This window comes from Pelodiscus sinensis, chromosome 3, assembly GCF_052426305.1.
Source record: "Pelodiscus sinensis isolate ZL-2025 chromosome 3, ASM5242630v1, whole genome shotgun sequence".
Taxonomy (NCBI): domain Eukaryota; kingdom Metazoa; phylum Chordata; order Testudines; family Trionychidae; genus Pelodiscus; species Pelodiscus sinensis.
Window position 1 is genome coordinate 198,013,353 of NC_143054.1, and position 16,648 is coordinate 198,030,000.

The 16,648-nt window shown below is 45.4% G+C and overlaps 1 protein-coding gene across 4 annotated transcripts in view; it reads left to right on the forward strand.

The window, feature by feature from the left end:
- Window positions 1-214: 214 nt before the first annotated feature.
- The window catches only part of KIZ (kizuna centrosomal protein), a 99,416-nt gene continuing 82,982 nt past the window's right edge, over window positions 215-16,648 (forward strand). The window contains exons 1-3 of one of the 4 annotated variants that reach the window (XM_075925795.2): window positions 215-381; window positions 10,675-10,737; window positions 12,179-12,338. In XM_075925795.2, the coding sequence (XP_075781910.1) occupies window positions 287-381; window positions 10,675-10,737; window positions 12,179-12,338 (318 nt within the window). In that variant the 5' untranslated portion in view covers window positions 215-286. Of the gene's footprint in view, window positions 382-10,674; window positions 10,738-12,178; window positions 12,339-16,648 lie in introns of those variants that run through there. The other 3 variants (XM_075925798.2, XM_075925796.2, XM_089777561.1) reach the window with 3 other exon arrangements.

The window sequence follows — 16,648 nt, forward strand, 5'->3', positions numbered from 1 at the left end:
GGGAGGGCTCAGGCCAGCGCCTGGTGCCAGCTCACTAAGGCCTGTCTGGGGACCGGGCCCCGCCCCCTGGCCAGCAGCAGGGGGCGGGGCTTATGGCCCAAGTGAGGGGCGGGGCTTGGGGTGAGCTCCCCGCCGCCGCCAGCAGGGGGCGGGGCTTGGGCCGCGCGCCCCCCTCCCTGGCCGGGCTACGCGCGAGGCCCCGCCTCCTGCCCAGCGCTTCCGGGTCCGCTCGGGCGCGGTGCATGGTGGGAGCCGTCGCTTAGGACACCGGTGTAAACAGCGCGGCATGTGCGGGGCGCCCGGGCCCGGCGCCGCGGGGGGAGCCCGGCGCCCTCAGCCCGCCGCGACCCTGGGCAGCCTCCAGCTGCGGCTCCGGGACAGGTGAGGGCCCCGGCCCAGGCCTAGCGCGCCCGCGGCCCCTCGGCCCCCCCCCGTCTGCCCGGCCCCCCCGCGCCCCCCCGGTCCCCCCCCCCCCCGTCTGCCCGGCCCCCCCCCTGTCCGCCCCCCCCCCGCCCCCTCCGTCCCCCCCCCCGGCCCCCCCGTCTCCGGCCCCCCCCGTCCCCCCCGGTCCCCCCGCCCCCCCCCGTCGCCCCCGGTCCGCCCCCCCCCCCTGCCCCCCCCGGCCCCCTCCCCGCGACCCCCCCGTGTCCCCCCCCCCCCCTCCCCCCCCGTCTGCCCGGCCCCCCCGCGACCCCCCCGTGTCCGTCCCCCCCCGTCTGCCCGGCCCCCTCCGCGACCCCCCCGTGTCCGTCCCCCCCCGTCTGCCCGGCCCCCTCCGCGACCCCCCCGTGCCCCCCCTCCCCGCCCCCCCGTCTCCCCCCCCGCCCCGGCCCCCTCCGCGACCCCCCCGTGTCCGCCCCCCCCGTCTGCCCGGCCCCCTCCGCCCCCCCCGCGTCCCCCCCCCTGCCTCCCCCTCCGCCCCCCCGGCCCCCTCCCCCCCCCCCCCCCCGTCCGCCCCCCCCGACCCCCCGTGTCCGCCCCCCCCCGTCTGCCCGGCCCCGCGCCCCCCCGCCGTCCCCCCCCGTGCCCGGCCCCCTCCGTTCCCCCCCCCCCGTCTGCCCGCCCCCTCCGCGACCCCCCCGTGTCCGTCCCCCCCCCGTCTGCCCGGCCCCCCCCCCGAGCCCCCCCCTGCCCCCCCCGTCCCCCCCCCTCTCTGCCCCCCCCCCGGCCCCCCCCCCGCCGTCCCCCCCCGTCCGCCCCCCCCTCCCCCCCCCCCCCGGCCCCCCCGCGACCCCCCCGTGTCCGCCCCCCCTCGTCTGCCCCCCCCTCCGCGACCCCCCCGCCCCCCCCCCCGTCTGCCCGGCCCCCCCCGCGACCCCCCCTCCGTCCCCCTCCCCCCCCCCTCCGTCCCCCCCCCCGGGCCCCCTCCCCCCCCCCCCGGCCCCCCCGCGCCCCCTCCGCCCCCCCCCCCGTCTTCCCCCCTCCCCCGGCCCCCCCCCCGTCTGCCTGGCCCCCCCGCGACCCCCCCGTGTCCGTCCCCCCCCCCTCGTCTGCCCGGCCCCCGGTCCCCCCCCGTCCGTCCTGAGCCCCCCCGTCCGGCCCCCGGCCCCCTCCGCAATCCGCCCCCGCCTCGTCCCCTGTCTGTCCCCCCCCGCCTCGTCTGTCCGTCCTTTCTCTGCCCCCGTGTCTGTCTGTCCGCCCGTCCCCTGTCTGTCCTGCGGCCCCCGGCCCCTTGGCTGCCTGTTCTGAGTCTCTCCCCCTGTCTGCCCGTCCTTCCCCCGGCCCCTGTCTTCCCATCCTGTGCTCCCCGTCTGTCCTGAACCCCCCCCCCCCGTCTGTCCTTCCTTCCCCCTGACTCCCATCTGTCTGTTCCTCTTTCCTCCTCAATTGCACACCTCTCTACTCTGTCCCTTCCAGCCCAGTTCCAGTCCGTTTTGTTTGTCCCCCGCCTCCAGCCTCCCTTTGTCAGTTTACTTAAGTTCACACACTCTTGTAGGCTTCTAGCTCCTATCTCCTTCTGATTCCTCCTTCTACAGGCTCCTTTCACTCCCAAGCTGGCCCTAATAAATAGGAAGTGCAGAGTGGAAAGTAACAACAATGCAACTAAATAGATCATAACCAAGTCATTGGCCTCAGATGCACTAAAGCCACTTTATGTTTGTGTTATCTTAATACTGTCCCAATGTTATGTCTTTATATAACCAAGGACTGTGGTTATTCCTGGGAGGATGGAGAATTGGGAATGAGAGTTCAGGAGGGTGTTGTCTTTGGCTCCTATTAGGTAGCTTGTTCTGTGTGGTGGATCCCACAGCCATGTTCCAGTTCTGGGAATTTGCCTCTTTCTGTAAGATAAGTTAACATGCCAGAATATTGGTTGCTTATCACTTTACTTGAATAAAATACCAGTGTGGAGCCTCACTCAAGTCAGTAGGATACAGCATAGACACAGGGGTCTGTCTATGAATAGAGCCCTGTATGGATAGAACATTTTGTATCTACATCTATATCAGCAAAAATGAACTGAGCATATATCCACATCCACAACCTCATATGTGGATACTTGCAGATATAAAGGGGATATCCAAGGATTTGCAAGGCTCTATGAACATCAAGCAAGTTTCAGAGCCAGGACCTAAGAAACAGTCTGTGAGTTAGTGAGAGCATTCCAAAAAGATCTGAAAGCAACTGCTCTAAGTAATGCTGCCACATTTGGTAAACTTTAGCACAGTGTTTGTTGCCCACACAACAGGAGAACTTCTAAATGCAAACGTAAAATGTCCTCAGCTGAAAATTGGGTAGGGGGAGTGTCACTAATCAATTCCTGTTATTAGGGATATTTAAAACTTTTTTTTAAACAGAACTGTATTTAGTCTAAGTTATGTAAGTTGCTTTAAATGACTCAAAGGATGATACGTCTGCCACTTCCTTTTGTTTTATTATTTTATTTCAGGTAGTTATATGTTGCTGTTTGTAGGTGAAGTGTGTGTGTGTGTGTGTTGTTAAACTTCTTAATTATTTAGCTTCTTTAACACCTCACTTTTGTGATGTGTAGGGTGGGATTATGAATAATGTCTATAATAACTTTTGATCTGTTGCTGTTATTTGGAGCTTTTCAAGTGGAGCAGGCAGCACTTTGACTTGGCCCTTATGCATGCTTCTTTAACAAAGTAATTATAATTAAAAGGTTACATTTTAAAAAGATTAGTGATTTTAGGTGGCCTCTGTTTCTGGGTGCACAGCATGTTACACCTTGAAGGTACATAATTAGGGTCTTACCAAATTCACGGTCCATTTCAGTCAATGTCACAGTCATAGGATTTTTAAAATTATAAATGGCATGTTTTCAGTTATGTAAATCAGAAATTCCACAGTGTTGTAATTGTAGGGGTCCTGACACAAGAAGGAGTTTTTGATGTTTAACCAGTTAACAGACTGACGTGGGGGCTACTCCACAGCAGCAGGGCTGGAGAGGTCTTCCTGCCATAGCCTAGCCTGAGTCTGAAATAAAAAGGTCCCTTGAGGACACAGAGTCCCACTGATGTAGAACTGTGTGCTGCAATTTATGCCTAAGGCAACCCACCAAGTTTACATCTGTCTTTTTGTGACTTACCCTTAAATATATGTGCCTTCTTCCCCAGCACCTGAACTCTAATTCTGGCCAGCGTGGAGTGAGGCTGGGCCTAACTGTATTTCCAAGGCCCCTTTAGGGCCAGATTTTTAAAGGTAGTTAGGCTCCTAAAGATGCAGATGGGAGTGTGAAAAGCACCTAGTAGGCATTCATCTGCAGTCTCAGGCATCCGAATACCTCACTCAGATTTGGCTCAGCTGCTCATCTGTCATGACAGAGGCATGGCCTGGTGAAACCTGAGAGGTGCTGCAATCCCATGCACCAGCTTACGAAGCCTAGAGGGGGGAGACTTTATAAATCTGACTCCTAATGAAGAAGAATCTTGTTAAGGCTCTCTAGTTGAATACATTTTAAAGCACAGTGGAGATGTTCATGTAGGCAGCATAGTCAGACTGGATATAATTTGCTTAAATTAGAAAGCGTTTGTGGCTAGGCAGCTCCGATAGTACAATTGGTTAGTGCATCGTCCTTCAAAATCCACCTACCCAAGATCTTGGTGGTAATGCAAAAGCTACCCAGGAGCCATTATTTTCTTGTAGCTAGCTCATCATGGCCTTAATATACTGTTAATGTAACATTTTCCCCACCTATTGTTTCCAGTACAATATTTATGTAAAGATTACAAGCCATGGACCAGGTACTTGGCCTAGTGCCTTTCTCTTAGCATGGCTCTGGAGGGCAAAAGAAGGCTAGAAAGCTGGCTTGAAGCCAGGTGGTGATTCCTCTTGCATAGGGGAAACCCCAGGTGGCTGTAGCTGAGAGAGAGCTGGCTTCATGCCATCTGCTTCTTACAGTCTCTCCCTGACCCCATGGCTGCTGCAGAGAATATGGCTGGAAAAGTGTTGTGCTGGTGATCCTTTCTCATTGAAACCACCTTACGATAGTGTCACACCAGCTGCTGTAATTTAAAGCTATGTTAAGTGTCCCCCCTCACCCGCATCAGGAACAGAGAGGTGACAGTATCACTTCTGTCTCCACTTCAGGACTTGTGCCAACCGTATCTTCGCCAGACTCGGGGATATATGTCTGAACCGTTCTATTAGCTTTGTTTTAACGGGATGTCTAAAACAAGTAATCCATGGGCCTGCTCCATTTGATTGACTCACTCTCTCTCCCTATTTCTAAATAAAATTAAATGAGCATGTTGTGTTTGTGCTGGTGTTGTCAATAGTACAAATACCAGTAGGTATATTAGCTTGCTGCTGCAAAAGCAACTATAACATTGTCTTTGTTGGTCGTATGTGAACATGGGTCACTTCAAAATTTTGTGGTGATTTAAGCGGTAGTTTAAAAAAATGTGTAGAATCTGAGGATTTTTCTCACTATGGAAGGGCTAAATATTTCAAAAACACCACAGTGATATAAGAGCTTAAGTCCCAATTAGGGATGTAAAATCCTGTTTAATTGGTTAACCCAGGTGTTCTCAAGCTTTGTGATACCATGACCCCCCTCTAAGTTGCTGCGACCCCCCCCCCCAGGGGGTCGAGACCCACAGTTTGAGAAATGTGGGGTTAACCAATTAAGGGGGGCATTCCAGTCCAGTGGGGCTGGAGCATCCTCACCACCATCGCAGCTGGGTTGCAGTAGCCCCCTGTTGCAGGCAGGGGCTGCTTCAGCCTGGCTGGGGAAGTCCTTGCTTGCGACCTCCCCCCAGCCCACCACAGACAGGCTGCTCCAGATGCCCAGAGCAGCCCCTGATCATGGTGAGCGTTGTGGGGATGGAGCAGCTCCTTGCCCATGGTGAGCAGGAAGCTGCTGCAGCCCCCACCAGTTAAATGGAGTGCATCACCCATCACCAATTGCAACAGGTGCTTTTGAAAACTTGACCATAAACGTATAAGTTCACGGAGTGCTCACAGTGCATCTAAATCATCTGACAGCTTTGCAGCATCCTGTAGCTGCTTATATTCTTGCTCGGTCAGAGGTTCTCAGACTTTAGTCTGCTTACCACCAGTGGCCTGCGAGCTCCAGGGATGGAGGTGGGCCATGGAGAGTCCCCTTGAAGGTGTGTGCCTCAGCAGACACACCAAACCGAGAAGCGCTGCTCAGTGCAGCTGTGCAGGTGCCTGGAGCCTACAGATGATGCATATGTAAGGTGAGGCGATGACTTTGGGAGGAATAGAGCAGGTGGGAGGGGCCAATGGGGTGAGATTGGGGGGAAAGTAGGAGGTAGGTGGAAGGCAGTAGGGTGAGACTAGGGAGTTGGGGGGAATTTGAGATGTGCAGAGACACAGGAAGAGTCAATTTTCCCCAGCTCCAAGGCTCTAGCTGCTGGGGAGACACAGCCCCTCCTTTCCAGCCCAGCCTGGTAGCTGCAGGGGAGGCCCCGCCCTTTGGTCCCAAGCTGCTGCAAAGGGGGAGACCCTTGGAAAGATAATGAAGGCTCTAGCTGCTGGGGAGACACAGCCCCTCCTTTCCTGCCCTCCCTACCCCCCAGTGTTTGAGTGTGCATTATTGTTGAATGTATAGAGATTATATTTTGAACTGTGTTGTCTGGTCCTTGATCTCCTAGACCCCGCAGCTTGTATAGTAATGTCAATTGGAGTTAACGTGATATAAAATGTTACCATTTGTGTAAGTCACTATGCACAGGTGTTAATTGTTACACGACATGCGAGGCAGAGAAGAGACAAGTCCTTGGTGTCTAGTGAGCTTATTGGAGGATGGACGGCTGTCTGTGTTATGTCCAGTTCTGAGCATGTTGTGCTTAAACACTTAAATAATTTTTCATGACTGTTAATTAGGATCAGAATCTTTGTATATGAGAGGTGTGAAGATCAAGTCAATAACTTAAGTGCTGTATGTAGCATATGGGGAAAATATTTAAATGTCCTCTACAACAGGATTTCAAAACTACACATCTACGAATTATTGTTCCTTTTAAACAGATATTTGCATGCGCTAGGCATACACAGTTTTGGAGAACATGCTTTAATTAGCTGGCCCAATTCACTCATGCATGCAGAAGAACAGTTGGCTGAACGAGATTTTGACAATAACGAATTTCTTGGAATGGAGAAAGAGAACAGAGATACTGTCTCAGCAATTCATTGCCTCCCTTACGTCTCAACTGCTTTCATTGGGTACATCTAGACTATGGTGCTATTTTGGGATACTAGAGGTATCCCGAAATAGCTATTCCATATCTTTTAATCCAGCCCATTATTTCGAAATAGATTTTGAAACAACGGGCTCGCTATTCCGATGTCCTTGTAACCTTGTTCCACGAGGATTAAGGAATGCTTCGGAATAGCAGTTTATTTCAAACTTAGATCAAAATAAGACATGCAATTTGTGTAGCTCAAATTGTGTATCTTATTTTGACCTATGAGTGCAGTGTAGATGCACCCCTAGAGAACGTTAACTTCCATGGTGCTGTAGAAATCACACTTTAAATGTAATCAATTTTTTTGCCTAATGTAAGGTTTTTTGCCTTATTTGAGAGTCGTATGAGGAGATTACAACTTTAAGGCATCAAGAATTTAGTTTTTCAGATGGAGTTCAGCTCAGTCTTGTGTCATTCACTTCAACGCTCCCTAAAATGGCTCACCCAAGCAGCCCTGCAGTAGTAAGCTTTGATGCTACTTTGGTTGGGAAACACTTATTAGTCAGTGTCAGGATGGCAGAATAGGGAACTGTAAAACAAACTAATCTATCATACTTCTGTGGCATTCTCTACTGTTATTTGGGAGCAACTCACAATCTTCTAAGTGCTTGTCCTTGCAACACTATGAAATAGGGGAAGTACGAGTTGCACCTCTGTAGTTTGGCACCCTTGAGACTTGACTGGTGCCAATCGAGAGAATGTGCCAGACCATGGGAGGACAGTATTGTTTAGCAGCATTACCAACACTTCCACTGCTTACTGGGCTCTTAGAAGACATTTAGGAGTAAATTTGAGGTAAATAACAGTACAGAACACTTAAACTACAAATGGTCCTGCAGCACTTTAGAGACTAACAAAAAATGTAGATAATATCATGAGCTTTCGCGTGCATGACCCACTTCTTCAAATGAATGAAGGACACTGAGAGCCAAGACTGGGGGCTGTAAATAAACTTTATGGGACTGCAGGAAACTTGACCACACCCATAAGTGGACATCCGTGGTCCGGCATTATTTTAGTTAGCTGGATGTTGCCGGATCAGAGAGTGCCGAACTAGAGTGGTTCAGCCTCTACTGATATCCTTGCTCTATAGGTGGAGACTTTAGGCAGTGAATTTAAGGGCTAGTCTGTTTGCAGACTTAGTTTGCAGCATGGAAGGGTGTACATCTACCTTGACCTAGCTTGCTACATGGTGTGTCCATGTGGATCCTATTAGGGCACATTGAAAGCTCCCTAGTGCTCTTTGACTTATCCCACTTTGAAACGGGAGTCAATTCAAGTGAATCTGGGAACTTTTAGTGAGCAACCTAAACACTTGCATGGCAGGCTGGGGTGGTGTAGATTTACTTCCCAGCTTGCCATGAACTGTGTGTCTAGACAAGCCTTAAATGATTTGCCCAAGAGTCCATAGGAAGTCTGTGGCAGAAGAGGGAATTGAATCTAGATCTCTCTTCAGTATTAGATTTGCACACTAGCCACGTGATCATCCTTCCTGTCTAGAACCTGAAGATTCTGTTTGGCTTGAAAATGATTTCTCTGGACTCACTGGTAGAATGCTCTGGAGGACTAGTCTTGTCTAGTAAAGAAAATATTCTACAGTATTGTGAAGACTTGGCAGTGCTACATACTGTGAATCTGAGTGAGCCAAAGGGAAGCCTCAGGTTGACTTACTCATTTTTTCAGCTAGAAGTCAATCTTCTGTGTGGTCAGTTGTAAGTGGTGGGAAACCCAAGTGGGATCCGGGAAAATGGATATCCTCAACAAATACTATATACAGGACTTTGTTCAGTTCACAAGCCTTCGCTTGTACTTCTTGGGCTGCAAACATCTTGTCCATGGTGCTATGGCCAGCATGAAAACCGCACTGTGACTCTAGCGGCGCTGAGTCTATTGGGTGAGAAGCGAGCCTGATGAGCACACACCTTGTAAGGATCCTCCTTACTATAGACAGCCAGGAGATTCTGCAGCATTTGCTTCCCTTTCCTATGTATGGTTGGACAGGGTACCTCTACCCCCAGAAAGCCTTGAAAAGGCTGATGAGTTTCTTGACCCAGATGGGCATGTCCACATTTGTACACTTCAGATGCAATATCGTCAGGGCCTGCAGACTTGTCGGTGGATAGCTTGATGTCGTTGGTAACCTCAGCTATAGAAGGGTTCCTCGACAGCTCCTCCAGGATACAGTGCTGCGGAAAGTGAGTGAATGGCTTTGTGGGCTGACTGTTCAGGAGACTACCAAAGTGCTCTGCCTAGTGAGAGAGAATAGCACCTTTATGTGTGAGCAACTGATTATTATTTGCTGCGAGGTTGGGCTGTACCGCTGGATTTTGGGCCATAGGCAGCTTGGAGACTTGCCTTCATGTCATGCCTATCAGCTGTTTCCTGTCGTTCTGCATGTGTCTGCTCCCATCCGTGGTTCTTCATAGTTGCACTTATTTTCATACAACCATGAGCATCATAGTTAAGGCTGCCAATTCACTATCTTTTCAGTGATACCTTTGTAATTTGCTAGTTCTGTTCTGGTTTGAATACTTTTGAAGGAACATTGAAGATTATAAATCTTAATATGTTTGAATTTTCTAAAGTATTTTTGGATTCCTAATTTGTATCCAATAGTACCTCAGAGTTATGAGCTGACCAATCAGTCACACACCACATTTGGAACCAGTAGTATGCAATGAGGCAGCAGCAGAGACAAAAAATAAATGCAAATACACTGTAGTATTGTGTTAAACTACTAACACACAAAGGGAAAGTGGCATTTTTCTTATTTTCAAGTTTCAAAGCTGTGTAAAGCTGCTCGGTTGTAGGCTTTTGAAAGAACAGCCATAACATTTTGTTGAGTTATGAACGTTTCAGAGTTAAGAACAACCTCCAGTTGCAACCTGTTTCTAACTGAGGTTCTATTGTATAGTGGTATCCACTGTCTCCCATAACTTCTTTAACTGTATACTATTGTTCATGCACAAATTGGGAGAAACCTTTTCCCCCGCCATCAAACATGTAACACTGCTGACTTAGTGGTTACAACTTTGCAAATTGATTACTATTTATTTATTTATTTAATTTTTTTTACCCCGCCTTTCTATTTACAATATTCAAGGCGGCTACTTTTGTGATTACTATCACAAAAATGTATTTGCTTAATATATTTGTTCAGTCACCAGTTTTGGAAGCCCTTCTGTGGGGCTCTGACTTCAGAAGGATAATGTACCATGATAGGCCCAGCAGAGCCCTATGATTGGTTGATCTCTTTGGGTGCGTCTACACTGCATCATTATTTTGAGATAACTAGCGTTATTTTGAAATAACAATGTGAGCTTCTACACAGCCATTCCGTTATTTCGAAATAATTTCAAAATAACGGATGGCTTATTCCAAAATCTGTAAACCTCATTCTACAAGGAATAACACCTATTTGGAAATAGCTATTTCGAAATAAGGTGTGTGTAGATACTCCACTGCTTCTATTTCGAAATAGAATGGCCCTGGTGAGGGGCTAAGTTATTCCTCCTCAGTGCCTCCTTGGGCTCTAAATCGAGATAGCACATTTACATTAGGGAAGCCTGCCTCTGACTAATTCTTAGGCTTCCTTGCAGTGTAGATGTGCTATTTTGGAATAACTATTCCAGAATAGCTTATTGCGAAGTAGCCATGTAGTGTAGACGAACACTTTCTTACAAAGAAATAAAATGCAATGTAAATTTTCCACTGCTATCATCTAGAAAAAAAGAAGCTTATCTATTTAACTGTTAATTTGACTAGAAAGCATTTCCAGTATTAATTCTGTATTCTCAAGAGAAAAACTGTCAGCAATTCCACTAAGGTCAAGCTGCAGTCATGGGCCACTGTAATAGGCACTGTACGAACGTGTAACAAAAATGTTGGTCCCTGCCCCAAAGAATTTAAGACTGTGTTTTATTTACTCTTTGGCAACTTAATTTGTACATTTGAACAAGGGGTTGATCATTCTGTATCTCCTTTCTTTTTTTTTCTTTAGTGAAACAAAGAGGCTGGAATTGGAAAGAAAATTGTTTGAGTACAGGAAATCTGATACCTACATGTAAGCCTATTAAAATACTATTTATGCATATTTTAATGTTTGTTAGGACAATGTACAGATCACAAAATGCTTTTGAAATATTATTGTAAAGTTTGTCAGCTTTTAAGAGAATTTTTAATATTCACATGTTCAATATAAGATCTTATTAAATGTTTGTACAATAGTAGTAACAATGAAAAATGCTGTGAGTGTCTAAAGAAATGGAACTATTTCCTTATGCTGTATTATTGCTGAAACTTTGTTGTTAGTGCATGACTTTGGTAGACTTTCTTTCTGCAAGACCGTGGCTATGTAATTCATATGAGGAAGCTTTAGACCATTATCAAAGAAATTTACCATTCTGGACATAAAGTGCAGCCTTTTATGACTTTCTGAGAACAAGAGACATACCTAGAGATGGAAGCACTGAGGGCCAAGGGTGTTTTGACCCAGTTCTCTTACGTTTGTTGACTCTGCCTTTTTTTTTTGTTGATGAGATTTAAGCCATTGTTGAACAATTGTCATATAGACAGCAAAATTAAGTCTGCCAAACTGCCAGTGTTCTAAGAGAAACCACAGGCTGATTAAAAAGAGAGAGAGAGGGACAGACAGAAGGAGTGAATAACTCAGTACAGGTTGAACTTCTCTAGTTCTGCACCCTTGGGACCTGACCAGTGCCAAACCAGACAATTTGCCGAATCACAGAACATCAATATTTACCTCTGTAAATTAGAGGTAAATAACAGCAGAGAACACAGAGCCAGGATGGGGAGCTGTAAACAAACTTTATGGGACCATTTGAAACTTGGCCTCACCCATAAGTGGACATTTGGTTAACCAAAATCATGCTAGCCCACGGATGTTGCCAGATTAGAGAGGTTCAACCTGTATATATATTTTCCCTCACCTTTTCAGATATTTTACAATCAAATTTAAATCTAAGTTATTTAGGTGTAGCGAGCAAATACAAGAAAGTATTCACACAATGCAGAGTCAACCTGTGGAACTCTTTGCTAGAGGATGTTGTGAAAGCCAAATAAAAAAAAGAACTAGATAAATTCATGGAAGATGTGTCCATCATTGGCTATTAGCCAAGATAGGCAGGGATGCTGTCCCAGGCCTCAGTTTGCCAGAGACTGGGAGAGGGTGGCAAAGGATGGATTGCTTGTTGATTAACTGTTCTCTTTGTTGCCTCTTGGACATCTGGTATTGGCCACTGTCAACAGACAGGATAGTGGGCTAGCTGGACTTTGGTTTGACCCAGTATGACCATTCTTATCTTGTTGTTTATAATATAGCTTTGAATAAATTGTTCATATCTATAATTAGTCTTTTAGGGAAAAAGAATAATATTGAATACTGTAACACTGTCTTAAATCTTTCTCCTATTAATAAACTGAAGCAAATTGTTACAAGTCTGGTTTCATTTTGCATAATAAAAAGGGTTATTTTCCCTCTATAGAGCAAAAAGGAACTTTGTAAAACTCAAAAAATACATGAAAGAAATATGTGAACGACAAAAAAATGCTGTGTTGCGAAACCAAGAATTTTTAAAGGAGTTTGATTGTATTGAAGCTCGAATTAGGACTTTTACAAGTTCAGAGGCACTTCAGACATTGAAGGTAATACTTGTTTAAATACCATAATCCAACAGCTGTAATAATGTAGGGGAAACTAGGTTGACTTTGGCAAGATGTTATGCACATCAAGATTTCAGATGTCTGTTGAATCCTAGTAACATGTGTTTGCAATGCTTGATATTTGTCTCTTTGGGAATAGGGAAAACTGAAATGAGCTAACGTGACGTTGGAGACAAATGGGTCATTAGTAATGCTGGTGGGTTTAGCTCTGTGAAGAGCCGAGTGTCGCTTGTGAGATGCCAAGTGCTCTCAAATCCCTTGGAAGCAAAGGGGAATTGAGGCTGCTAAGCACCTTGTAGGATGGCACCCTGTGTTTTGAGTAATATTATGGTTAATTGTTGGCATGAGAACAATTAACCAAGTAGACACTGGTGTTCCATGATTAGTTAAATCAGGACTCTAGGAGGGTTATGCGGAATTTTCCTAATGATTTCTTTAAGAGTTTATTGTTTTCAGTAGTTTTTTCAACTCAGTAGTTTTTGTCAACATATAACAATGTTTGGTTACAAATGACTTAGCAAAATTAAAAAGATGTAATGAAGCCACCTGGAAGGTGATCTTGGAATGCTCATCGCTTTCCCTCTTCCTCCTCTGTATTCCCTCTGCTAATGCCATCTGAAGAGTTCTAAGGGCTTGTCTTCATGTACAGCAGTGTAGCTGCACCGCTGTAGCATTGGTGTAGTTCATCTACCTCCCTGAGAAAGGGTAGCTTTGTTGAGGGGAGAAGCTCTTATCAACGTAGCACTGTCTACACAGGGGGTTAGGTTGGTATAACTCCGTTGTTCAGGAGGGTGCATTTTTCACAGCCGTGAGTAATGTAGTTGTACCGATATAAGGCAATAGTGTAGACCTGCCTTTGACCACCGATGAGGGTTACGTTAGAGGTAGTTCAGCCTTTTCCAGCCTTTTTTTTAACTGCTGCTGATTTATCAGTTAATTATTCAGCAACAGGATTACTTGTGACCTCAGATTAGCTCTACAGTTTATTTGCACGCTTCGTTTCTCTTGGTTATAAAGCCATAATTTTTTAATTAAAAGCCAGTTCCGTGCTAATGTTTTGATGGCAGGTGCACCAACAGAGAAATCTGATTCAGATAGAATTGCCAATGCTGCTGGACTGGACGGACCCAAACACCATTGCCATGAATGACATTGAGTACAGCCGGTTGGGAAAGTTGGCAACTGGAGATTTAGGGGAACTATACGTTTTCCAAAATTGAGAAGAACTATCAACTTTGCTTTAGCAGTGATAAATTTAGTGGAATAGCCCCATGGGATGTTTTATGTCATGTACTTTGGATAAAGACAGAAAGTGAACTGCTAGGAATATTTTAGCACCAAATGAGCTGATTAAATGGGACCAGAAACTAGTAGAATTTATACTTTTAGGCTCATCTGTGCTGGTTGCTTTGATGCAGACTCCAAAAGAAATCTGATAGCTCCCTCTCTCTCCCCAGTCACACCCCTTATCAGCTATGATGGAAGCCCTAGTTATACAAAATAACCTCATTGCCGATCTCATTGAATATAATCAAATTATCTCAGTTTTATGAAGAGAGACGTTTTCTTAGTATGAAGGAGATTGTGAAATAAGCACTTAAGCCTGTTTCATTTTTTAATTTAAATTAAAAAAAGGCATTTTATATGTAATGTACAAAACAAAATAGTTTTTTCTTCCTCCTTATACTGGCCAGTGACATGGTATAACCTACTCTCATTAATGTGTTGCTTCCTAGTCTCTGTCTATCATTAGAAAGATCGATTTTGTTTGCTACCATAGGAATGGGATCTTGCTGTTAATGTTGGAAAGGCAGATATGATAACTATCGGAAATGTGGGTTGCTGTCTTGCATGATGTAGTAGCTGTGTCCCAAGGTGATATGGAAGGTAATGGACACACAACCCCTCTGACCCTAAAGTTTTTATGGTAAGGAAGAAAATTTATGTTCGTTAAGAACAAGAATAACGCTTCATACTTACTCTGAGTATTTTGAGAAAGAAGGATCAGTTGTACGTAAGCTCCAGAATCTCCGTAATCTTTTCTACATTTAAATAAAAATGTAATGAACCCATCTGACTGCCCTAATCCCAAATCTCCTCCATTCACAAAGTCAAGTTGATTTTTACTTTTTCCTATGTAGTCCAGGTGATTTGGGTAGTTTTGGTGGTCCTTTTCCCCAATTTTTTATTGTAATTGTGCTTTTTTTTTTTTTTTTAATATTCACTCTAGATTGAATGATTAAGAGTTCATTGTTATTTTAGTAAAAGTAATGATAATTCATCTTGTGCCCAGCTGGAAAGAAGCAGTAACTGCTGAATGAATATTTGTTTACTTTTTAATTTAAATACTTGTAATAAAATAGATCAGAGCTGTCAAACAACATAGCTCATGTGCAGACAGATAACGTTTTATCTATGTATATATAATGGAGGGTGTTCTGTTTTTAAAAAACAGTAATTTTGTAACTGAAGCACTTTCCTGTCTACACTAAATGAGCCAATGGATTTAACAATCCTTGCACTTGAAATATGTTGTTTAATATGTAAAGTTTCTTACACATGGTCTTAATACCCACTAATGAGCAATTTAGAAAAGTTACAGTCTAATAACGATCTTTGGTTAAAAAATAATACTTTGATTGTAGTTGATTTATTAAGCAATGCTTATGTGACACCAGCCAAGGCTGTACTAATACATCTTCATCATAATTACTAGTCTGGTCAATTTTTTTTTTTTAATGGAAAAACTTTGACTTTTTGTGGGGAAAAAATGGAATGTTTTTGGTTGTGTGGTTTTTGTTTTGTTTTTTGTTTTAAATAAAAGAAAAGCTTGTCTGTGGAAAGTAGAAACTTTCTGTGAAAAGTTTTGTTAATCAAATACTCAGTTTTGTGTTTGAAAAACAGTTTAGATGGAAACATTTTGAACAGGCCTAGTCGCCTAATATTGACACAGCGATTACGTTTTAATCTCATCCTACTAAGCTGCAATTACTCTACCTTTTCAAAATGTAGCTTTCTGACAGCAAACAGAAGAGCAAAATTTTCAAATGTAATGATTTCTCTAGTGTTCAGGAATGTACACAGTCTGATCCAAGAATATCTCAGATGATATTGGTTGCAAAGGCCAAAGTGTTTTTTTTTTAATTTAAGAATGTGTACAGTATCTGTATTTCAGAACCTAAGTATCCCGATTTTTTTTTTTTTTTTAAGAAGTAGTGCTGAGTCAGCAGCTCCTGTAGAAGTCCTAAGGAAAGAGTCTGGATAGACTGAGATCTAGGAAGGGAGTGAAACTGGATAGTGGTAGGAAAAAACATAGCTGAGAAACCCGTACGTGTTGGGAAGAGAGAAATTAGGTAAGCCTCCCTGAGGAACAAAGAGAGTGTGTGAACATAAACAGAAGAAAATAGAAAGGAAAAAGTGTGAAATGATAAATGAGAATAGGAGAGGAGGCAAGAAAGGGAGAAAGGAAGAAATTATGCACAATGCAAATGTTAGAAAACATAATACTGTAATCTGGCTCTCTTCCCAAGTCCTTCATCAGGAGGTACCATATGAGTCCCACAGTTCATTTAGTTTTCTTAAACTTGTCCATGGAAATCAAGGTGATTTTGAACAGCTGTCTCAAGTCAATTTGACCGTACAGAAGGATTGTGCCAGAAGAGCAAATAACTGTGTAAAATAAATACCTGTGAGGAAAGGCCTTTCTGGATTATTTTATGTTCCCTATACAAGTGCTTGATGTGCCCCCCTGGCAAGAGTTGGGATTAAACCTCCTCCAGCAGAGTAGGTCTGGCAGCTATTTCAGCTTTTCTTGAATATGGTGATGGTAAACAGGCTTCCATGCCAGCCACAGACTCCTGTTTACTAAGGGACTCACTATTTTAAAACCAGAAAAATGTAAATACATTAAAACACAGTGTGGGATGCTGTATTAATGTGGCCCTAAGTAAGAACATAGGCATTTCCATGCTGGATCAGACCAGTGCCCCGTCTAGTCCATGGGTTCCCAAACTGGGTGTATGTCCCCCTGGGGGGTGCGAGGCAACCCAGCCCTGCCTCTCCCATCAAGTTTTGCTGCCCTAGTCAGTTCGTGGGGGTGGGGTTTTTTTTTGTTTGTTTCAACTAGTTTTGCTGTTGGTGGGGGCACGTGAGGGTTTTTCAAAAATCAAAAAGGGCACGATGCCGAAAAGTTTGGGAACCACTCATCTAGTCCGTGATTTTGTCTCTAACAATGGCCAATATCAGCTGCTTTAGACTAAGGTGAGCCCTTCTGTAGGGTTTGATGTTGGCAT